Source organism: Thermobia domestica, chromosome 11 (assembly GCF_964235325.1).
Source record: "Thermobia domestica chromosome 11, izTheDome1.hap1.1, whole genome shotgun sequence".
NCBI classification, from domain to species: domain Eukaryota; kingdom Metazoa; phylum Arthropoda; class Insecta; order Zygentoma; family Lepismatidae; genus Thermobia; species Thermobia domestica.
In genome coordinates this window covers 65,073,284-65,098,183 of record NC_137464.1, presented here as the reverse complement: position 1 = coordinate 65,098,183, position 24,900 = coordinate 65,073,284, and the positions used below count along the sequence as shown (strand labels likewise).

The window sequence follows — 24,900 nt, the reverse complement described above, 5'->3', positions numbered from 1 at the left end:
CATAAAACGAATTCGCAGACAAAATTATACAATAATTTTTAACATTTTGTAATAGATTTTCAGATTTGAAATTGTATTAAGAATTTTTTTTATTATTATTATCATTATTTTTCAATTAAATTTGAAATCAAAATACAATAGAAATAAAAAAAAAATATAATTGGTTCCGTGGTGGTGCATCGGATGATTTTATGGGTGTCACAGTATGGTATAGCATTTTTTCCCTCATTCCATTCGCATCAAATATTGCAATGTTGAAGTTGATGTACGACCTGAAACTTTATCCTGACGCATTGAAACTAATTTACAGTCTTATCACAAAATGCAGGGATAAATTGGGCACAGTACGTTGGTCTGACAACAAATCGAGTTAACTATATTGTCCATTTTTATCAACCCAACATATTGTTAACTTGTCATTGTAACTGTACACCACATTTTCCACGAAACTATAAAGGTAACCAAGAAAGTTCTATCACTTTTTCACCCACCACCTTCGAACCTTGATATGTCACCTAAGACGTACCTAGAAGATCAAAAATAATCCCCATCAGCATCGACGACCTCTTCCCAACGTTCTGGAAGGCTATGGACTCCATCGCGGTAGAATTTGGTGGGCAGTGAAGAGAAGAAGGTATCAAGTGCATTTTGCATCTCCACTCGGGATTTGAACTGGCGTCCTCTAAGGTGACTGTCCAAGGAATGGAACAGATGATAATCGGACAGTGCAATAAGTATGGCGGATGCAATAGTGTTTTCCATCCAAGGCATAGAATGGTGTCCCGGGTCATCCTAGCCACGTGGGACTTAGCGTTGTCCTGTAACAGGAGAACCCCTTTGATTCAGAAGTGCTGGCTCTTAAGTTTTCAGTTTTTTCTTGAACACAGCTCAACTGCTGACAGTACACAGTTGCACTGATGCTCTGACCAGCTGGTAGAAGTTCCCGATGCACGATGCCATGAGCGGTCCACCAAACACACAATACCTTTTTTTGGTGCAGTGCTGGTTTCGGCTGTTTTGGAACTGGTTCATGGGATGCTAACCAATGATGACGCCGTGGAGCTTCGTATAGGACCCACTTCTCATCACATGTCATCTTCTGTCCAGAAATGGTTCCTTCCTCAGAAAAGACAGCAGGTATCTGTTTGCGTTGCCTTCTGGCCCGGAGTCAAATCATGTGAAACCCATCGATCCAACTTGTATGCTTTCCAAGTTGATGGAGGTGCTGCCGAATGGTTTCTCCATTCACACTGAATTGTAGTCCCAGTTCCTCACATGTCTGGCCACTGTTCGCCTCAATTGCTGCCTGAAGATCCTTATTTTGTACATGTGTTGGTCTTCCAGCACGTGATGCGTCTTCGAGTGTTTCGTCACCGTCCTTAAATTTGTTAAACCACTACTGCACTGTTCGCGTAGTCACAACACCCTCATCAAAGGCCTGGTATATCTTTCGCCCCGCTACAGCGGCGTTTGATCCCAGTTTGAACTCGTACAGCATACACGCCCTTATGACGCTCTGTGGAGGTCCCATGTTCACTCTGTCCTTACACAAGTTTACAGTGTAACTGAACTGCCACAACCGGGTAGTATGTGGATATACCCACACCAACAACTAACCTTTGCCTTATCTCCATTCGCATTCAACTCAAGGTGTGAGGGCCAATTGAACACAGACCTCTATAAAAAGCGACAGAACTTTCTTGGTTACCTTTGTATTTGAAAATTTTCTTAAAACAACCTGAAAATACTTCATTGTTTTGTTTTATTACTTTTAAATGTGTTTTCCTTCTTTTGGACAGTAACCTAGTTTCCAACCAATTAATTAAATATATGCCTCATTTAATGTAATAATAAATATATACTTTTTATTGACCAGGTAGCTTCATGTAGTTTTATTTGTGACACGTTCATCACTAAGATAAGGCATCTGGTTACGAACTTTCTGCTTTTATGCCATTTTACTAAGTTGAAATCCCGATTAATAATGCTGTTTACTGAAGAAACCAAGGTTCCCAATTTCATTTCAACAGCCATGTTTGCTGGTGAATTTGAACCAAAGACAGATACCGAAGTATGTTAGAGCACAACTGGTTGCTTACAAATCGTTGATTAGCCTTTCTTGCACTTAGAAGTTACACTCATTCTGGTCTTATTTGTCTTGTTAAGCACATATCAAATGCCTTTGCTGAAAAATAGTGACACTTCATATCTTGCACTCTTGGATGATCCGCACATACGAGCATTTTTCATGGAAAATGGTAGTAATATAATCCCTTTCGAATATAGTTCTGTCCTTGGTGGTATTTTACATCGTACAAGCATGATGATACTGCTGCAGCACATAAGTTAAGCATATCTAACCCTACTGAGGATCGATTCGCTGTTTCACTCCAGCTACGGAGGCACTGTTCAGAAACATCTTTCCATAGATCTCGAACAATAGGGTATAGCAGTTAATTCGTCGTACCAAGGTGTAACTCAGCTCATATTGTACTAGTCTTAAAAGAAAAACATGTATCAAACAGCTTGTGCAAATTTAACAATGGTATTTTGAAGTTCCAAATAAGACCGGAAGTAGTCAATCTAAATCGGATGATTCAGAATGTACAAAAAATAAGAAGCTTTAGTTTGAAACAGTTCTCTAAAATTTTTCTCTGCTCTTAAAATTGAATTGAAAATGTAATGGAAACGTCATACATAAGGTATCACTCATTTATTCTTCTAAAGTTGATATACAGATTTTTTTTTTTTTGTCAAAATATTAAACCTATGATAATTAAGTCCTTGATGGTCTATTAAATAGTGAAATTTCCAACTTCCTAAATAGAGGTTTTTTATTTATTTATTTATTTAAATAGAGTATGGTCATTTTTAACTCAGATCTGGAACTTACAAAAGAAGAAACTTTGTTACACATTTCTGGAAGTTTTCGTCTTGCCTTTGAAATGGTTTCCAAGAGCAGGTTTACATAAAATACTAATCTTCAATGTTATTCTAGGGGCAAAGAAAACGTTATGAGAAAAATGTCTGAACTCAGTTTCTTATTTTCTTATGTACTTCCCAAATCCTGAGCAAAAATTACCAATTTCATTTTAAAAGTTCAACTTCTGGTGTATTGAGATACTAGATAATTTCATTCTTTCATAAAACATTCATAAACCTGATATTTAATATTTTGATAAAAATTAACTTTAAACTTAAATTAACTTTCGAAGAGGGAAAAAAGTCGTTTCTTCTATACCAAAATGATTTCTCCATTATATTTTCAATTTCATTTTGATGGGAAAGGAGGAATTTCGAAAATAAATCAATAAAAACTTTGGAACAAAAGTTCATTATTTTTTTGTGCACATTCTAAATCTGAATACAACAAAATACCAATTTTCTATTATTTATTTATTTATTAAAAAAAAAAAACTTTTAGTCGATGTTATGTTTAAACGAACAGCATTGAATATGACATCCGAGTTTTGTATATCAAGCTTTGGTTTCAAGTCTCTTTGTACAATGTGAGCCAATTTCCCCTCATTTTTCGTCAAAAAGGATATGAAGGACTCGTTTTACACAAAAATTCTCAATGAAACTTTTGATGCCATAATAAACCCAAAACAATGTCCCTTACGCATAAGTTTTCTTATTGAGAATAACAAACTACCTACATCTCTTGAGATCCAAACTTTCAACACAGGATGCGCTTAAAAGGAACGACACGCTCACTCCCTCTCAAGACAAATAGAGCAGTTAGATACTATATATTCATAATTAAGTCAAATTGAATATACAGTAATACCTGTTAAGAGCTTATAATTAACCATTTGTAAAATACTTACCAAGAATTCCTCCTGAGGGACTTTGTCCTTCTCTCCAAAGTAGCCAAGCCAAGGCGTGTCTCTGATGAGGCATCAGAGAGACTTGAAGCCCTGGAGGATCTTCAGCTTCCACTTCTTCAGAAGGACATGTCTTTAAAGAACCATGTAAAGTTTGAAGAGCATCCGTAGTAAGAGATTCCATTCGACGTTGATTTGCTAAAGCAAAAATTAAGATTCATAGAACATCTAAAGAATTTTTTATAGTCTTTCCGCGCTGACTGTTAACCTAATTTATATTTTACAAACGACTGAGCACAAAACTACTATCTTTTATTATTACAACTATATCTAAATATCGAGCCGTGTGTTATATTTCGTCCAGATATCTGCTTCCATAATAAAATTCCATAGAATTCAAGAATCTATGACAATCACAGGGCTCATAGTGGTCTGATCTCTTGTAAATAGTTGAAAAGTGACCAAAAACACACAAAATAGTGACCAAAATCTCATCAAGCCCCTTTTTCCTTTGTCAATTTCTCCATCACCTCTCTCTTTGTTTGTTGTTTTGTTTCATCTTTTCTTCTTTACTTCTTTTCGAGCTTCCTCCTTTCTTAGGTTTTCTAAGTATGCTTTGTAGTTACGGTAAGCATACTTGGCAGATGTAAGAAGCTTCTGAGTAAGTGGAATCAGTTCTGGCCCATCTCCGAATTTGCTCATCCCACACATTATATTTAACTTCGCATTGAGAGTTCTCAAAGTCATGAAATATTCAAATTCATCACCTACTCTTAAGAAGAACATACAAGAAGCATAACACAAGACGAACATGATGAACCACACAGACACACATACACAACGTTCAACGGAGCGTTAACTATTACGCGAGAAAACTAAAAGATTATTATGATGGAAGAAAGAATAGGCACAAAAGGGTTCTCAACCCCACCTTGAGAGCTTAAGCATCCACCAACTATCCACTGTGCTTTAGAAAGAATAAAAGCTGAAGTTAAAATAAAGCTGACTGTTTCACATGTGGCAGCAAGTACTGAAACTTTCAGAAGAGTAATGAGTAACAAGTTTCTGCCTTTTTCCATTTATTTTTATAGTATTTTTCTTAGAAAACTGCCAATGCAAAACATAAATTACACGAAAAAGTCACTTTACCTCCCAAAAAAGTAACTTTTAATGACAAATTTGAAAAAAAGTAACTTTTAGTTTTTTAAAAAAAAAAAAAAAAGTGACTCGCTATGAGCCCTGCAATCATCTTTAGCGGAAAGCAGAACTACATGACATACAATAAGCAAGCGGTCAAATCAAATTATCGTTGAACTATTATGTTTCTTTTCTTGGTTTTAAATATTACAAGGGTGTATCCAAAAGTTCCAGAACAGTGCTCATAACATGCAAACAGCTTGTAGGTCACGAGTTTCCCACTAGGATGTGTTGCGGTGGTGTCTTGTGAGCCAGCGTGCCGAGTAGCGTGGTTTGAAGTGGAAGCGTTTGAATGTTGCGCGTTTTCGTGTGTGTGTTGCATTAGCCGTCTGCGATTTTTCTTATCTCGGCGGTGTGCGGAAATTGAAGAACAAAGGGTGTGCATCAAATTCTCTGTGGCATTGGGTAAAACGGGAAGTGAAACTTATGAAATGTTGAAACACGCTTTTGGTGATTCGTGCAAGAGCCGTAGCCGAACATTTGAGTGGTTTGGACGTTTGAAGAAAGGCAGAACATCGACTGCTGATGATGATCGATCGGTAGACCGTGCACAGCAACAACTCCCTCAAAAGTGGAAGAAGTGAGGGCGGCTGTGAACAAGGATCGTCGACGTACCATACACGATATCTGTGCAGAGGTTGGAATTGGGTATGGAACTTGTCAGCCAATTCTCACTGAACAGTTGAACATGCATCGCATTGCAGCGAAGTTCGTACCGAGAGTGTTGACCCAGGATCAAAAAGACTGTTGACTACAAATCTGTGAGGAACTGAAGAAAGCTGTGAAAAACGGTCCCACGCTCCCTGTCAACGTCATTACAGGCGATGAGAACATCGTTTATGCTTACGACCCAGAAACTCAACTGCAATCCTGGGTCTCCAAGACCCACAAAAGCACGCATGAAAAGAAGCAAATTGAAGACGATGCTCATTTGTTTCTTTGACCAAGAGGGGATCGTACACACACATGGAAGCACGATCAACGCAGACTTATACTATGATGTCCTAAGAAGGTTGCGTGAAAATGTGCGTCGCAAAAGGCCACAGAAATAGCATAACGGTAACCTCATTCTTCACGACAATGCATCTGCACACCGAACCTTTCAAGTGGCACAGTTTTTGGCTAAGAACAACAAGACAGTGATTTTCCATCCCCATACTCACCTGACATGGCACCCTGTGACATTTTTTTTTTTTTTCTCCAAGCTGAAGCTTCGAATGAAGGGGCGAAGATTCGACAGCATTCCAAAAAAGAACTTCCAGAAATGCTTCCAAGCATGGCAAAAACGCTGGGACCGCTGTATTAATACAAAAGGGGAGTACTTTGAAGGTGATGGAGGAATTTAACATCAAAGGTAAGAAACTTTCATTTTACAGATTCAGTCCTGAAACTTTTGGATACACCCTTGTATTCCATTACACTGACATCGTCTAACAATGAAATAATTTAAAGTCTCCACTATTATTTTTTTTAAAATACAATTTACTTATGGCATAATGATGTAAATCAATGCTGTCCAACGTTCTTCCATGATCGAGCACGCTTGACTGACGCCTATAGATGTGCGGGCCCCTCTAACGATTTCTCCAATACTACTACTACAATAATAATAATAATAATAATAATAATAATAATAATAATAATAATAATAATAATAATAATAATAATAAATACATAATGAACTTATTCGCTTCAACTTTTGACTTTACCATCACTATTAGAAAAAAAAATATATACACGAGGAAAAAAATATCATTTTACAGAGAGAGAGAGAGAGAGAGAGAGAGAGAGAGAGAGAGAGAATTTGATTTAAATCAAAATACAGATACCAGTATTTTATTCAGAAATAATTTACACTTCCAAATTATTTCAGCTTTACTTCATAGAAGCACTTTTGCTTAACGAGCCATTTTACGAGAGAGAAAAATTTGGTAAAATTGCTTCACCTACGGAATGACAACGTTAACATTTACATTAGATATTTGAAAATATATTTGTCTTGAAATATGAATAATGTCAGCAAAATTAAAATCGAAGAACACAGAGGAAATACGCCACGAAGACTACGTTGGACAGGATTGATGAAAATAGACATCAAACTTTACTTAAATGTTGTATTATACTTAATAGTCGGATAGCTGACATAAAGATGTATCTAATGTGTTTGGATTTTATAGCTTTCCATTCTCCTTTAAGACATCAAAAAGTCGATTTCGAGATGATAAAAAAAAAAAGTCAATGAGCCGTGACTCATCAGGGTTATGTCAACCAACCAATGAGCTAAAATTATTGATTTGACTTCTTGAAATGAGTAATTTATACAAACCGCTCTGCTTTGGTACTGTTCCATTTTCAGTGGGAGCCCTAATTTTTTCAGAAATAATGGTTATTTCATCATCAGGCTGTGCTCCTTGATTTTTTTCTTCTTCTGTAAAACAATACAATAAATGTATTTAGGAACACTGAAAATTTAGATTAACAACTCTTATTATGGTACGTATACTGAACAGAAAGTTATATAGTAAAATAAGTTAAGGAGGAATAGTATGGGTTTTAGGTACACGAAGTGATACTGGTTTAAGAGTAATTGGTGAACGGTTTATACAAAAAGACAAGGAAGAGAATGTAATGTAGAAATGATTTTCGACAGAGTGTGCCGGAAATATCTTGATAAGAGTGCTAAAAAGGTTAAAGCGGAAAGGAAGGATTGCAGACATTTCAGAAACTTATATGTGAATCAACAAGTAAGAATTAGAATAGAAAAAGAAATTACAGATGAAGTATTATTGGAGGGGAGCTGATACTAACATTACTAATTATCTATATAGAAAAAATAGTGAATAAGAGGATACATGAGGAAGATAGTATTTTGGCAGAGATAGAACGATTTGGTGCATGTGTTTCACAGAAGCTCTTGCTGTTTCTCTAATTTCGATCCTCATATCTCGAATCTTCCTTAGTAATACTTCAAGCTACACTGACACACTTGCAACACCATCTACACTGGCATAATCCTAGAAGATTTAAAGGAAACTGAATTATCCGAAAGGACAATTTCAATTGTACTTTACCAAACTTTATCCCAAATGATTAATAATCACTTGTTACTGAAGACACTTTATAATGTTCTTTACTTATAGAGTTCGGCTCATAAAAACTGAATTTATAATTGAGTGTCACTGTACTATGTTTAGATTTATTTACGTATGTTAGAAAATATGTGATCGTTTTTCTCAACCTCGGTCCACACAATTTTACTCATCAAAATCCACCGTTACTTCTCACCACCGTAACTTTTTCACCAAAAGTTTGAGCATGTTGATTTATCTTTTCACGGTAAATATAAACTACTATTGGTAAGTTGCTTAACAACTATACACAGAAGGTTGTTCAAAATAAGATGAAACAACTTCACCGCGAAGCCACTTGGACTGTATGTGAGGCAAGGCCTGGTGAATGAACAATAGGCAGGAGAGTGCGACTGTGCAGATATGGCTGTACTTCTCACGGATTGCTGGGTGGGCTACACCTGTTGGAGTTTCCAAGGTGCACTGGAGCATGTCGGCGATAGTTAAATATTGCAAGGAGCTTGATCTGGACATCAGTAAAACCATCGTGCAATGTGTGATCAACCGACGTGTTGCACCACTACCAAAAGAACGGTGGCACCTCAGAAACAAACAAAAAAAACCTCAGCCGGCTCGCCCAGCTGGCATAGTGCGTACCATTTGGTGTGCGGTGATGATGGGGACTCCCCAAACACATCAGAGTTTGGCCAAGCGATATGGCATCTCCATTGGCACTGTCCACATCATTCATCGTAACCTGGGACTCGATGTGCGACATAAACCACACGTACATGATGATCTTGAAGTTTTGCTGGCGTTTACTATTAATCCAATGTACTCGGGATTGCTGCCAGAGTGAATGTTGCTGTGCTGAGCTTTCGTTACCATATAGCGGTAACATCTTCAGAGCTGAATGGCATGAATGAATATAAATTATACATATTAGTTGATTGATTATTTTAGAGTTTAACGTCCTTTTCAGCACTGACATTATGAGACGTGCATTTATAGCTTAATGTAGGACCTGAACCACATGGGTTTCCTCAGGGGATCGAACCTGTCTTCTATCCCAAACGCGCGTATGCTTACCATATAGCCACAAGTGAGCTCAATTAAATTTTATACATGTTAGCAAGCTTGTATTTAGGCAGTGGCGTAACTAAAGACTTCGGGGCCACCCCGCAGGCAGCGTGGAGTGGAGATCCTTCTCTACGTCCCTCATCACGATTGGGGGGGCCCTCTGATGGCTTGCTCCCCCCCATCCTGCAATGCGGGGCCCTTATTTAGCCCCTGTACTTAGGTATAAACCGAAAAATCTCTGTCTTTCCAGAGCGCAAGTCTACTCGCTGAGAAATTATGAAGTTAATTCTCAAGCCTATATAGGAATTCATAGTGTTGTAATGATAGCACTCCTTGATAGTTCTAAATACCTCTGCACTTGTATTCTTAATGGCTTCCCTTCAGAAATAATCAGGGTTGAACACATTATGTTATATTTAGTTTATAAGAGTGTTATTCTTAACCAAAGAATGTTAATAGTTTTCATCTTTTCTCCTATCCCATTGATGCTTACAAACAAACTAAATTGTGGAGTTTGAGTTTCATTACCTTTGTTAGCACCGAGGCTTTATGAGAAGTAACAATGTTACGTGAAATCCAAACTACATGAGGTTCCAAGCGAGCATCGAAAATGAAATGAAATATTCGAGTTTAACGTGCCACGATTATGCCATTTAGGCTAAGGGAAACGATGATTAAAACAAGTGAATGATGATGGAAGAATTGGTGGAATGAAAGCGTGGAAGGAAACGGTTGAGTTGATTTTGAGTTTAACGTCCCGTTCAGCAGCGAGGCTATATGAGACGTAGACGTACCGAATTAACGTAGAATCCGAACCACATGAGCTCCCACCGGGAGTGGAAGGAAACGGGAGTACCAGAGAAAACCCAGGAGAACGATGTTGTCCACCACAACTTACTTGGCCGGAGATCGAACTAGGGATCTACGCACCAAAGATAAGCGCTCTACCACTGAGCCACCGTGCCCCACAACCGAGAATCGATTTATTATTATTATCACTAGTCTGTTTCTTGAAGTTTAGCGTCCCTTTTCGGCACTGAGGCTATATGAGAGGTGGATCTACAGTTTAGGAAGGAATCCGAACTACTGTAATATGTTCAAATTTTGAAGGCTCTCTCACCAGGAATCGAACGGAATCCCGTGCACCAAAAACACACATGCCGGCCACCGGATCAGTGACAAGGGATAATAATAATAGCCAGAACTGTCATTTTCTTGTATACTGTAGAAAGCTTTTGCGATCATTATCCTTTCGTCTATACGACAAGAGACAAGAAATTATGAAGTGAGTATTAGGTATGTAATAACTCAAAACGTTAAAGTACACGCAATCCTTTAAAAGCTTCTCTTTCAATATTACCTTTTGTAGAAAAACATGCTTAACTACATTTTTTATTTATGTTTCATACAATACATTTTCAAACAAAAAACAAAGTTTAGAGAAGTAACTTCGTTAAGCAAGTAGTTATAAAGCTTAACATTAAAAAGAATCATTTTTAAACACGTCTTTCCGTATGTTGTACAGACATGAAATGAAATTTAGCGTGTTTCTCGCCCGATACTTAGTGACTCCTTTACACATAATCTAAGTACTTTGCATTTGTTCCCATGGCTTCGCTCGTTAGAACGGTGAAACAACACATGACTGCTTAAACAAAAGAAACAGCTCAAACAATTCAAATCGGTGGTGCCTGCTTAAGATGATTTTCCAAGGGACTGATTATAACTAGAACAAGTGTTACTGAAAAAGACGCCGGACAGGATCAAAATTAAATAAACTAAGTAATTTTAAACAGGATACAGAGGTTTAATACCTTTTATTCATTTATATAATATGTATCTTATAAAGTCAATTAGTAAATACTACAGGTAATTAAAAACCTGCAAAAATTGCTCAAAACATTTCTAAAGAAAAACTGTATTATGGGAAAAATGATCGACTATGAGGAAGGAAAATTATCCAAAAATGAAAAACAAAATTGATCAATAGTATACAAACGCCATATTAACAAGATTGGCTGAGGACCACAGTGCACTGAAATTTTACTTGCGACAAGTAACCTGCCAATGATGGTAGAATATGTAATAATAATTGATACACCCAATAATAGAGTTAACACATCAATATCCATTAAATATATTACAACATAAAGATTAAATCACGTAACTACTTTTCCAAATACTTTTCACCAAGTTAACTTTTTAAAAATTGTCCAACTGAAAAAATGGCACTGGAATTCCGAAATTCTTTAAGATTTTGAAGGACTATCTCCTCGAAGGATATATCATAACAGCAGATATTTTACGAAACTGAACTAGAAAAATCTTTTACCTTAATTCTTGAAGTGTTTAGAACACTGTACGTCAAATCTGCGACAACAATCCAATGTTTCAGTGTTTACAAGAAATATATTATCCGTTTTGAAACTTAAACAAGAGGAAACAGCTAAATAGATTATTTTATTAATATATAATTGGACCATGTTTAACGCTGCAACCAAATATTAAGTACTATGAACTCATATTAGTTGTTTTTAAATGAAACTCAGGAATAGTCTTAATTTTTATTAATGCCGAAACTTTCCACGGGAAATCCACTTCGTTAGTGGCTTACTTATTTACATACACACTGTTGCTTCTATCACATCCTATGGCTTCCATTATATAATGAATAATGAAAAAAAGTATAGTCATGCTTGCCGATAATATGCTGACTAAACTAAATAGTCTTTAAAAAAAAAACTGCATTTGTAAATATCTTATAATAACAAGAGTATTAAATACATGACTGACTTATCACTTCTACTGAAAGCTGGAAGTAACGTGTGTGTCCTGCTTCCAACTTCTTGACATATGTTGATTCCTTGAGCCATGATCCAACTGATGCGATGATCCACTTCATATGTTAACACACTTGAATCCATTTAGTTTCATTATAAATATTAGGTGTACATGTACTGCATCTTCTTTAATCGGAATGTAAGAAACAATACTAGATTACTAAAACTCATTCAAAATTTTGCTTGTATTGACACCGACGTGCTACTTAAGAAACCGCAACTTTTGTATCCTCTTCTTATTAATTTTTTGTGTGGTTATTAATAATGCTGTCCTATTTTTGTTCAAATTTCCTTTGTATAAATTTAAATTTGGATATTTTATTATATTTTTTGTACCCTTATGAAATATTATTTAAATATATTTCTTTCTATGTAAGGTTTAGTTTAGTGAAGTGTTTTGATTTCCTTAATTTTGTGCCTTAATACTTGGCCTGGTAGCTACGCTTCTTGTAGTGCCCTTTCTTTCGCCGTTCTGGTACGGCGCAGGCAATCCCACAATATGTTTTGCTTATTGTATGATCAGCTAGAAATATCGCTCGGTTAACATTAGAGCATCGGACTTCCGAGAGCTGGTTCGTTGCCAACGTAGGACAGGCTAACAAGGAAAGGAAACAGGAAACTAGAATTGAATAAAGTACTCCAGGAATGAATACACAGTGCGTTCCATAAGATAACGATGGAAATCAAATCAATCAATCAATCAATCAATCCATGCATCCATCCATATTTTACGTAAATAAATAAACCACTGACGAACGTGGAGGTTCCCATTCATAATTTCGGCATTAATAAAAATTAAAGACACATTCCTGATTTTATTTTAATAGTTATAATTCCACGTCAGTTTAGTTTCTTCAATACTCATATTAGTTGTGTCCTAATATGAGCAATGTTTTCGTTGCTGATAATTTCAATGCTTAGTAAACAATAAATGCCTGTGCACTTTTGTTATGGAAACTTTGACTACTGCTTATAATTGCTTATATTTGTGATATTTTGAACATTAAGTCATAATGCGCAAAACCCCTGAAAAACCTTTATTAAGACCTTAAACAGGGTTTCCTAAACCATTTTTTTCTTTTTTTTTTTAAAAAAAAGTTCAATATGGTCACTCCTAATTAAATGCCATTTTTATTTGACGAATAAAATATTAACGTTGTTTAAAATGCTTAATTAACAAAATAGTTGACACTTAGATTACCAGATGTCTGGGGATCCACAGATACATTTTTAGATGAATAGATGATAACTGAATAACTGGAAGATTTGGTCGTAAATAATAAAACAATGTTCAATTAACTGTTTCAATGATTGACTGATTTAACATATATCTAGACGATGGAATGAAGAACAACTGAATGATAGACAATTCGATTATGATCGGGTGATGGGTAATTGGAAAATCCGACGATGAAACATCGCATCATGGATAGATAATGTTTGATTGGATGATAAATGAACGAATGATGGATGGTAGACGATTGGATGCTAAATGGATAAAAGACGAATGGTGGATAATTGTACGCTAAACGGATTAACGATGAATGACGAATGATTGGATGATAAATAGATGCATGACGAATAATAATCGAACATAAATGATTAAATGATCTAATGGTAAATAATGAATGATTGGATGATAACTGAAATGACGGACAATGTACTATAATAGCACATGAATGATCGGAGACTGTGAAGTCGACAGAATGAATGCGTACTATATATACTTTCTGGGTGATTGAATTAATAAGGTAATTGGTTTACTGAATTAGTGAATGATTGAGTGTTTAAGACATCTGAAGGAATGAAGGCTTGGGCTTTTGCACAGAATCTTAGCCTAAAAAAGAAAATCTTCCTTAAGTTTTTCAACATATTTTTATTAAACAGTATAACACCAAATAAATTTAAAATGATTATTTAGGTGTGCCAACGAACATTAAGTTTTTCGGTTAGATACGATACTCACTGTAAAATATATGCAGTAAGTTCATCACCGTGAGTAATCCATCGATTTACTGCCTTCATATGGACTTTCCAAAGGTTGTGGCCATTACGATTTATGTTCAGGAAGATGTGAAGAATCGAAATATTATACATTTAAGCAATTTACCGGGAGCTGCTTTTCCGTAAGAGAAGGCTGTGGGGTCTTTTATTATTACTATAACCATCTTGAAATGAAAACTTCGTTATTTCTATACCTAAACACTTATTAAATATAAACACAATACAAATGATATACACATCTTGCGTAGATCATTGTGGCACAGTCGCAAGTATTTGTACCACACATTTTGGTCTCAATACGGATACAAAAAATTTAATGAAAGGTTGGATATAATCGAGTCAGCTTCATTATGAAAGACTAATCAATATACAGGGGGCAAACGTAATACTTTGAGAAATGGTAGTATAGATGATTCTAAGCAAAAAAGTTCGTATGAACATGGATCCCATTCTCAACTGTTTGAGAGCTATAGGTTGCAAACCATATTTGACTTGATGTTTTTTATTGCTCATCCTGTAGTTACTCTACAAAGGTGAGATATAGCCTTTTTAAAGATGATACAATGGGCTTTACAACGGTATGCAACACGTGGAAGTGATGTTCTTCGGAGGAAATAATCTTAACTTTCCCAAATTTTCCTCAATAGCTTCTCTTCCAAAAACACCACTGCCACATGTTGGATACCATTGGAAACGCCATTCTATCACCTTTGAAATACGCTATGTCTTACCTTTGTAGAATAACTACAGGATGAGCAACAAAAAATATAAAGTGAAAATGATTCAAGCTCTCAGTTCTGAAAAAAAAATAAATAAATAAAAAACGAAAAAAACAGCAGCACAGAAACAACAAGCATTCTAGATGTAGACTACTACAACAGCAAGATTTCAAATTTACTAAGGCAAGAGCATTTTCCTTTCATATTAATCTAACTGTTATAATACCTCAAATTGCTTAATCACCCATTCTAAGTACTCTGATGAGGGTGGTAAAGTATACAACGTTATCGGAAGTATTAACAACAAAAATACGAAAAATTTATATTATCTTTTAAATACGTGTTCTTTGCGTACCTTAACCCTTACTTTGAAATGCCTACACTACGTATACAGAAAAAATGAAACTTACTAGGAGCGGTTTCTTCCAATTTGCTCTTTTGAATTTTCAAGTTTTTCAGCTCAGCTTCAAGCTCTGTGATAGACATCAGCAATCTCACTCCTCTATCAGGTAATGCACTTAAATTAGCTGTCTTACAAACCATCTACAAAAATAACATTACATAACCAATTAACCTGTACAAGATGAACTAAGTATTTCTACGCATTTATATTGGGGGAGGGAGGACACGGTGACTCAGTGGTAGAGACCAGCGGTAGTGGTACCTCTAATGTGTGGAGTCCCTGGTTTCATTGTCAACCAAGTGAGTTTGTGGTGGACATGATGATGCCTGTGAGTTTTCTCGGGTACTCCCTTTCTTCCCACATTTTCATTCCACCGATTCTTCCATCATTATTCATTTGCCTTAATCATTATTCTTCTTTAGCCTAAAGGGCATAATCGTGAGGCATTAAACTGAAAGGTTTCATTTCATTTTTCTACGTATTTGTACAATTAAACTGAAGTATTATATATAATAAATTGAAAAAATCACTGATTTTATATCACAACAATTCCTCTAGAAAACTGTTTGGTTCGTAAACTAATAGAATAATAATGTAGGAAGAAACGGGAAAATCCCTAGAAAGTCCACAAACTCGCGTGGGCAGGGATTCAATCCGGGGCCCCTCGCACAAGACGTGAATGCTCTAATACTGAGCCACTGTGCCCTCTATCAGAAGTCAATAGACTGGTATCAGGGCCCTTCATAGAAATTTCGTGATAAAAACGCCGAAATGTTCTGGGAGTATGATCTTATCCGCACTGTGCAATTGTCGGAATTTAATCGAAAATATAGATGTCATGTATTTCTGCAAGTATCTTAGATTCACTTGTTTGTTTTCATCAACCTTCCGTGTCAGCAACTTCCCCGTATAACTGATTCCCGTAGCAACCATAAAACTCACACGATAAACTTTCCTGGCAGTGGCAAAGTTGCAGCGACCCTTAGCATCGCTGCCACAATATATCAACTCTCGAATGTGACCACCAGTACTAAGATAAATGTATGTTTCCTCTATTGTGACGACTGTCTGTTATTTGGAGCCTGCAAAGTGCTTTTCACAGTTTCCTGCAAGTCACTTTCCGCCCTGTAATATTCTGTATCATTTTTTGTGTCAGAGTAATTTAAAAATGAGAATAAACAAAATATACGTTTTAAACTTATCATTATCATTTTCATTGAGACGGATTATCATTAATAAATCATTACAAATGTATAAGTATTGATGGAAATGATTAATTATATACCTATAAATATATAACAATTAATAAATATTGCGTTATAAGCATAAAGAAAGTACACTTTGCTATCTGAAGACATGAGTCCCATGAAATTAGTCAGGCTATCCATTGGGTGCTGACTTAATGCATACGCTGATGTGCAACTTTATCAGCTATTTTCGTAAACTCATAAGCACTTATGAAATAAACCTCTTTACGAATTAAAATACATTACAATGGAAACACAGAAGCTCAGATACGAACAACCGTATTGCAAAATTCTTTCACTTATGTAATAAACTACCCTTATTTAATGCGAACACGAAACTCCGATAAAGTCGAAACCGGTGAAAACGAAAAGCAGGAATTATGCGTGCATCGAAAATAAATTTACTGTTGGATCGTTAATCCGACTGCATTTTCTGGTTGACTCATTGACGATATTCCACTGTACAAGCGGAAGCAAAAGATAATGTGCACGATTGTAGAACGTAAGTTAGTTATACATCATTAGTGGAAAGCATAGGTAAGATCCTAAGACTGAATCCGCCAATTCAAAAACAAGCACTCAACCACATCTGAAACAGTCTTAGGGTTTTCATTTCAAATATTTAGAAATTTTAGCAAATCAAAATTCCCCGCCTTCTAGGTTTGACGCCACCCTGGAGTTGTGTATACTGTCAATCATTTGGAATGTTTTACACTCATAGCGTCTCCCTTGTATACGACCTAAACAATCACGTAAGCATTTCCTATGATTTACGTAAGGAAACAACACAGCATTGAATCCAGTTCAGCAGTAGAATTGACAAGAAATTAGAACTTACCTTTTTGCACTGTAGACTACTCTCAAGAGCACTAATTTTCTCGTCTATTGATTTTCTAAATTGTTTATCTTCTTGATTTTTAAATTCAGTCGGAGATCCTTCTACAGAACTCCAACCTCCTGACGTATTACGAGATGTATCACGTTTATATATTTTTCCTAAATTAGATTTTGGTAGTGACAGTCCAGGTGGTGTAATTTCTTTTGTTCTCCTGTAAGAATATGAACTAGAAGTTGAACTTTTGGATGAAGCCGAATCATCCAATAAATATGAAGAGCCTTCTTCAATACTACTTTTGGAGCTATTATAGGACACATCACGACGTTGTTGTTTTGTTTCCTTATAAAAATGTGATTTACTAGAGGAGATTTCCGACGAAGAATCATCCAATATTTTTGCACGCAAGTATGACTCTTCTCCAAAACTACTTTTAGTATTGTTGTGAGAAGTATTACGAGAATTTTCCTCTGATTTCCGAGGTGAACTATGTTTTGAAAACTTCCCTGTTTCTTTCAGAGAAAGGGACCCATCAACAGAGCTTTTTGATGAAGTAGATGAATCATCTAATATTTCACTACTGATGTTCAATCTGTTTTTACTGCGACGAGAATGAGAGTTTATTTCCCCTTCAACTGATAACACACTATCACTCTTCCGTGTTTCCTTATGCGACACCTACAAGAAACCAGCAAATGATAGTTCGTCAGCTAAACATTTTATTACACACACACAAAAATAGTTTTTGCCTTTCAGTAATGAAGAGCAAATAATGATAATAATATGGTTTAAAACTTTAAGTATTCTATATCTTACACATTCCTGTTTTGGCAGTAATAGCAGTTACTTTACAAGAGAGAGATATGCTTTCCATCTTACACTTTAAAGTTCTTACAACAATATTAAGACTTGAAACCTACTCAAAACTGTATTCTTAGAACTACAATCTAAATGAAATTCAATTACAGGCATCCTTTTTATAGTCGTACTATGGAGAATGGTTTTTAAATTTCGTTCTTACTCTAAAGTATTTTTCTATTGACATATGCTATGAAAGGTTTCTCGTAAAATATGATTGCTGATAATCATTTGTTTTGTGCACACATCTCTTTAAGCAGCGCGAAAACTATAGGCATATGCTATATAATAAAAATTATTCCATTATTAAATTTTCACATAGCAAAATTGCAAATCATTAATATAACATGAAATTATGAAGGTAACGATTTGTATGAATCTGAGTTTAAATCAGGATTTTCGTCATTATGGCTTTGCTTCCATCTAGCTAAAGCAGAACATATTGATCATGTAAACGGTCAATACCTCTCTCGTACTGAAAAAAAAAAAAAAAAAAAAAAAAAAAAAATCTAAACAACTTCTTAAAAGCCAATATAATACGTGTTCACGTAACACTCCTTACCTTTGATTGATCAAGAACATTTTTCTCCCGCTCACTCTCTGATGCAACCACATTTCTTGAGGATTTCAGACAATCTTTGCTTATTTCACTACTTTTGTTCGAAATAGATTTTATGCTTTTAGGATCTCGTGATTCTTCCTCTGAATCAGTCACACCTACTGCACCACTCCCCACGGTATCACTTTTATCTGAATCACTATCAGAATCAATAATAGCCACTGGACGCCTATACCGAGGTTTAATTTCCTCTTCTGAATCTGAATCAACAACAGGTGGTTCTAAATGCTTCCTATCAGAATCAGAACCAGAGTTGCTTTCTTCTATTACGTGATTATCAGTATCATCACTGTGGTCATCTACATCTGATTCTGAACTAGAAATAATAATCTTTTCATCTTCATTTTCGGAATCTTCAGAATCCGAAACAATTACGGATTTGACTTCCCTTCTACGAAAAACATTTTGTTCCAAACTAGAATTAGCTCCTTCTGATTCATTAAGAGAAGTCCTCGACGTCATCGTAGCACTCTTTCCTTTGTGAATACAAGGTTGCCGCAAATTTCATCTATAACAAATGTTAATTTAATGCAGCTTTGACCTGAAAATCAAAAATGAGAATTATTAATGAACACTCGTCGTATGAACAATGATTTACGACCAGTAACATCTGAGTTGTACAATAATGATTATCCCAGGAAGATTAAGAAAAAATACGTCACACGTAACAAGGGATCACCGATATGTAGTAGAACTTACTAGGATCGATATCTGCTTAAGTTCACCGTACATTCGTCAAAACCAGTGTTGCGAGTTCTCTGAATCCCACGAAGCCGAATAGCAATTTGGATAATCGACAACAGAACTGCATATCTTCCTCTACGCATTACTTGATCAATAACTTTGGAATGATGATCCAATTCAAGTACAGCTTTCTTTGACATAGAGAAGGCATATTCCTCGTCAGTCACTGAAGAAAATTACTTTAAACAAAAACATTTTACTCTCAAGTAATTAAAAATATTAGAGGAAATATGCACTTTTGCTATATATATATATATATGAAATAGTGAACATACAGAAAATGCTTCGTGGCTTATAAAACAAAAGCGGAACAGGATACACGATACAAAAGTTACTACGTAGATTAAAAGGTAAAATCTCGTATTTACGGGGTAGTACGTAAGTGCAACTAATCTTTATAGTTCGTCTACTAACTTTCAAGACTGCTGGCATAAAAAAGAAATAAAAACAATAACCGTAACTACATGTTACTACTCCATGTATAACTCTCCTCTCTCAATGCAAGTAGTGGCACGTATATACAGATGTAAGATCTGGAAGTCTTGTGTGACCCCGTTCAGTTCACTGGTAACTGCCTGATGGATATCAGAAACGTAGTCAAACTCCTGACTCTTCAATCTGGATTTAACTTTGGGAATGAGAAAGAAATCTCCTGAGACTAAGTCGAGAGAATAAGGGGTGGTTCGTGCAGGCATCTTGTTTCCTGGCCAAAAACTGCTCAACAAGAATCGCCTTCTAAGTCATGTTGTCACGGAGGAGGAATCACTCGTGAGAATAAAGAAACTTCGGTCTCTTACGTCGAAGTCTCATCAATAACCAATCCATATCTTTGTATTCAGTTATTTTATAAATATTGTCAGAGGTCTGGGAATGAAACTTAACACAATATGTTGATATTCTTCTGCAAGAAGATACATGAGTGTGGAGCATGAAGAGCACCAATCGGTATTCAAACTGTCCATCTTGAGCCCGGAGTCTGTGACCATTTTTCAATGGAATTAACGAATAATTTTGATGGGGAAATGGAAGATTGCCTTGACCAGGGTGTACTTCAGGGAGTCTATATTAGGGCATCTCTTCTTGCAGGCCATTGATTGAAGCACTGACCAGTTTGTAGGCTCTGCGTCTTAACGGGATTTCGCCGAAACTTTGCAGCTACGGGTTTATCTGCCTGTGAAAGAACATTTTTCAGTAATGTAAACTTGAGTATGGGCCAAGTGTTCGGTTTTTTTTCGTGTATGGAATTAGTAATTATGAGTTTCTTATTCATAAGTGTTCTGGTATGGAGAAGTACTAAAACTGTCTCCGATTGGCTAACGTTTTGTCAGGAGGTGTTAGAAACTCTAGTTAAAGAACAAGTAGTTTAATAGGTGGGGACATTCTGCATCTCTATATCATTAGCGGTGAGTTTTTTTTTTTTAATTATTATTTTTATTCTTGGTTTGTTTTGCAAATGTGTGTTTATAGCGTGTATTTTATCTAACTGTATTTTAGGGGAGATGGGGGGCGGTACCTCCCCATTTACTTCCAAATAAAGGCTGTCCACATTTTACATTTTTCTTTTTTGAAATTTTTAGCTGAGAATTAAATATCATAGTTGAAGATTATGGATAGCTTGGATTACGTTAGTTAAGAAACTGGTTTTCGCTTAATTTAAAGTTTGATAGTTTTATCTGTGACTGTTTTTTGATCCACATTTTGAAGAACTTGTGAATTACGGTTGTTTAAGAATTTATGTAACTGAAAGTAGTTTGGAAAGCAGTTGACAAAGATGTTTCTATTCTCCGGAGTAGTCTGGGGGGAGAGTAACAGGTTGTCTGTTTCAAGGAACTGATTCCTAGACTGCTCTGATGAACTGAATCGTTTTTAGAAAATTATTCCTAAAATGCTCCAGGAACCGGGTCAGATGAATCAGTTGCAGTCACTGTCCTAGTCAAAGTAAAAACTTGCCCAAAATTTGATTGCTATCCTCTGTTGTTTTCGTATTCATGACAACACACAAGCGCAAAGTCTCACTTCAAGTACTATTAAATTGATACCTGCTGCAGCAACACAATAAACTCTTCACAGCACGTTTGTCACATAATTTATATTTACTTCGCCAGATTTCGCCACCGTTCACGAGTGTTCTCAGTCTCGAAAATTATAGACGGTCTGTGTACATAGGACTGACAAAGAGAAATATCGATACTATTAATCAAGGAACATATTAGAGACTCTCAGGACAAAAACAGTATCAGGTTTATCCAAATACCTAAGTGAATCCATCACATCAAATAAGCTAATAGAACGTATCATCAGAAATCGAAGACCAAAAATAAAACCTAGATGAAGGTAGCCTAGAGAAGTAATGAAACTACAATCGCAATAAATAAATAAAATTAGCTTAACGTCCCATGGTCATGCCCTTAAAGGAAACGGATGATTATAGAAAGTAAATGATGTGAAATTAAATGTTTGTGCTGGCCCACTGTGAATCGAACCTGGAAATACATGCCCCAAACACACACACGCTAGTCACAAAACCAACAGGGAGGGAGCTGTAATCATAAATTACAATAATATAATCCCATACTTACGAATACTGCACCAAAATGTCAGTAGCTGTCGAAAAATAAACACTTCATAACATCTATGTAATTCAATATCAATGGATAAGGAAACACTGTTACTTTGATAAACAAAGATAGCTCTTGCCTTATATTTAAAGTAGGCAAGGTTCTAGAACACAGGTCCACCACCTAGAGGCTAAGTTGGGTGAATTACGACAAAGTAAACTATTTCACACTATTAAGTAACAAAAATAAAACTTGCATAAAAGGATTTCTTCCAATAATCTACATTATAAAATAACGGGACGGGGGGGGGGAGATGAGCCTTCTCAACCTCCCTCCAGACGTATGTTATTTTAAAATAATTTTATGTAATTTATTTATTCACTAAGTTTCATACAGCACAACGCCATTTGGCTGAAGCTGAATAACATCAACACTAAAAATACAAAAAGAAAAAGAAAAAAATACAAATAAAAGAAACTTCACCTCTAAATTTGTAATATTCCCTTCTGTTGACTTCTAAAGCTTCGTCCAGTAGTAAAAATGCTGTAATCTGTTAAAATTGTCTTATAACATTGCGCTAGTCTGTAAAACACGGAGCGCTTAACAATTGATAAGCTAGGAGTCTCGTAGCTTAGTAAAAGAAATCCCTCAGTGCAATAGAATTTTGGTTAATTAATAATCTCAAATAACTAATTTTGTCGTAATTTACCCAACTGCCCTAACAAAAAAAAAAAAAAAAAAAAAAGTAACCAGGAACATCAATAACATCAGACAACGCAAAACAATATACCCATTGCGAACAAATGAACTTCAAAGAACACCACACTGTATGGCACAAAAAACAATTTTGTAAACCCACAAAACCCAAACACAATAGAATCAAGAAATACAACACTAAAAGAAACTATAAAATGTACACAGAACATACGAGGTATAAAGCAATATATTGCAATGCATACACACTTCAACAGATTCACACTATACAATCACATAGCATGGCCGGCGCAAATGAACTATTCAGCATCGACTCTGAAGATGATAAAGAAACTGAATGGAATTTCGAGTAAAATAAAAAAGCAAACTAAAATAAAATTTATGCATGTAATATCAGAGAAATAACAAGAAAACTTCATTTATTTAAAATCATAATTAGTTAAATATTATTACTACTTTATGATAAAACAATAGACTTACATATGACAAGTGTGTTTAAGTAAATGAACGTAGCTCTAGACTGTTGAAAAATCGAAGTTCAGTTTTCTTTGTTTCGATAATAATATATTTATCGGCAAGTCTTTACTTTAGGTAAGGCAGTGGCAATAACCAATTCATCTGATTCGGTTCCCGCAGTTACAGTTACAGTGCCCAAGAACGAAAGGCAGAAAACAACGTGCCCCGCGGGGCACTAACCCGCCTTCACTCGCCAACGCTCGCTCGGCAATACTATGTGAATCAGGAACAGCTACGACATTGAGAAAATATGTATGTAAATAAGAAATCAGTGACAACTAACAGTGACGGATATCACTGCATTGCCCAAAGTAAAGAGTTACCAATTTATCGGTAAGAAGTCCAAAGAACTGGAAGGAAAGAAGACAAAAAAGAATAAGAAACGAAAAAGAACCAAAACAAGGTACATAAAATATAATATATATTTTATAAAGGGGAGCCTGTGTTCTAGAACTTTCCCCTTAAAGTATACTAGGTAAGTTATTCTCTTTTCAGAAGCAGCCCAGTTTACAAAGCTACTAATTTTGACATCTTTTTCCTGCAAAAGAAAAATTAAAAGTTTATTTAGATAATACTATAGTAAGGCGCTATTTCTAGTGCTGGTTGGAACGTGATAGGTTATGTTAGTTTTGGACCCCCTTAACGGAACATGGACCAGGGGGTCCAAAACTACACTGAACATCTCAAGCTAAGCTAACTTAATCTAACCTAATCTAACGTAACCTAACCTAATAGAACTTAATATAACGTTATATCATGCAATCAAACTAAAATCAATAGAAAGAAGTGGTGTCCATGACACTGGACCCCCTTAACGGAACATTGACCCAATAAATAAATAAATAAATAGTACGGTAATACAACGTTGAAAACAGGTTTATGTAATCTAATTTGGGACCGTCATCTGCAGAAGATGATCCTATTTTCTTCAATGAAAATAGTAATATTTTAGCCCTTGTTAAACACACGTATTCTGAATCTGTGCAAACAATGGCAAGTTATTACGTAAGCATAAACTTCCTTATATCTGAACATGCGTTTATAGTCGACAGCTCAATAATCTGCACGATTACCCTGATTTTGGACATACACATTCGTACCGACATTTGTCACAGAGTAAAGAACATTTTTTTTTTCTTTTCTGTGTGCTTCTGCATTCAAAAGTCCTGACAGTAGCTGAAGATGGTTGCATTGAAATAGACCAGTGACCTAAAAATTTCATGTTAAACACACGTCTACATAATTATAACCAGCAACATACTATCAATTTACTTCTAACTATTTTTAGTACATACTCACGTATGATAGGAACACCGTCAATTCACAAATATAAATTGATCTCAAACTCGTGTTTACAACTTCCTACCATCTTTCAAATTTATCAATAGTACCGCCCCCACTCTCAATGCTGCCAAGACAGACCAATGCACGAGGTAACCTTCGAAACACAGTTTCCATCTCATTGGCAAAATGTACCTAAATTTGAGGGACTTACGGAGATCCGTTTTGAAGTATGATTAGCGTTAAACTAAAGGCATGACTACTACAGGAAACATGTTAGTCAAACTCTCTAGTAAGACACTAATAACATGTTAGATTGACTTTGCTTAAGGCTGTTTTGACATATGATTAGCATCATACTAAAAGGTTGACTACAGGAAGAAACATGTT

At 35.6% G+C, this 24,900-nt stretch overlaps 1 protein-coding gene across 3 annotated transcripts in view; it reads right to left on the bottom strand.

Annotated features, from left to right (window-relative positions):
* The window catches only part of lds (transcription termination factor lodestar), an 84,768-nt gene extending 60,086 nt beyond the window's left edge, over nt 1-24,682 (bottom strand). Inside the window, exons 1-6 of one of the 3 annotated variants that reach the window (XM_081730502.1) lie at nt 24,529-24,682; nt 18,641-19,238; nt 17,224-17,898; nt 15,146-15,278; nt 7,351-7,452; nt 3,831-4,025 (exon numbers count right to left, since the gene is read on the bottom strand). In XM_081730502.1, the coding sequence (XP_081586628.1) occupies nt 3,831-4,025; nt 7,351-7,452; nt 15,146-15,278; nt 17,224-17,898; nt 18,641-19,159 (1,624 nt within the window). In that variant the 5' untranslated portion in view covers nt 19,160-19,238; nt 24,529-24,682. Of the gene's footprint in view, nt 1-3,830; nt 4,026-7,350; nt 7,453-15,145; nt 15,279-17,223; nt 17,899-18,640; nt 19,239-24,302; nt 24,396-24,524 lie in introns of those variants that run through there. The other 2 variants (XM_081730503.1, XM_081730504.1) reach the window with 2 other exon arrangements.
* Nucleotides 24,683-24,900: the final 218 nt, after the last annotated feature.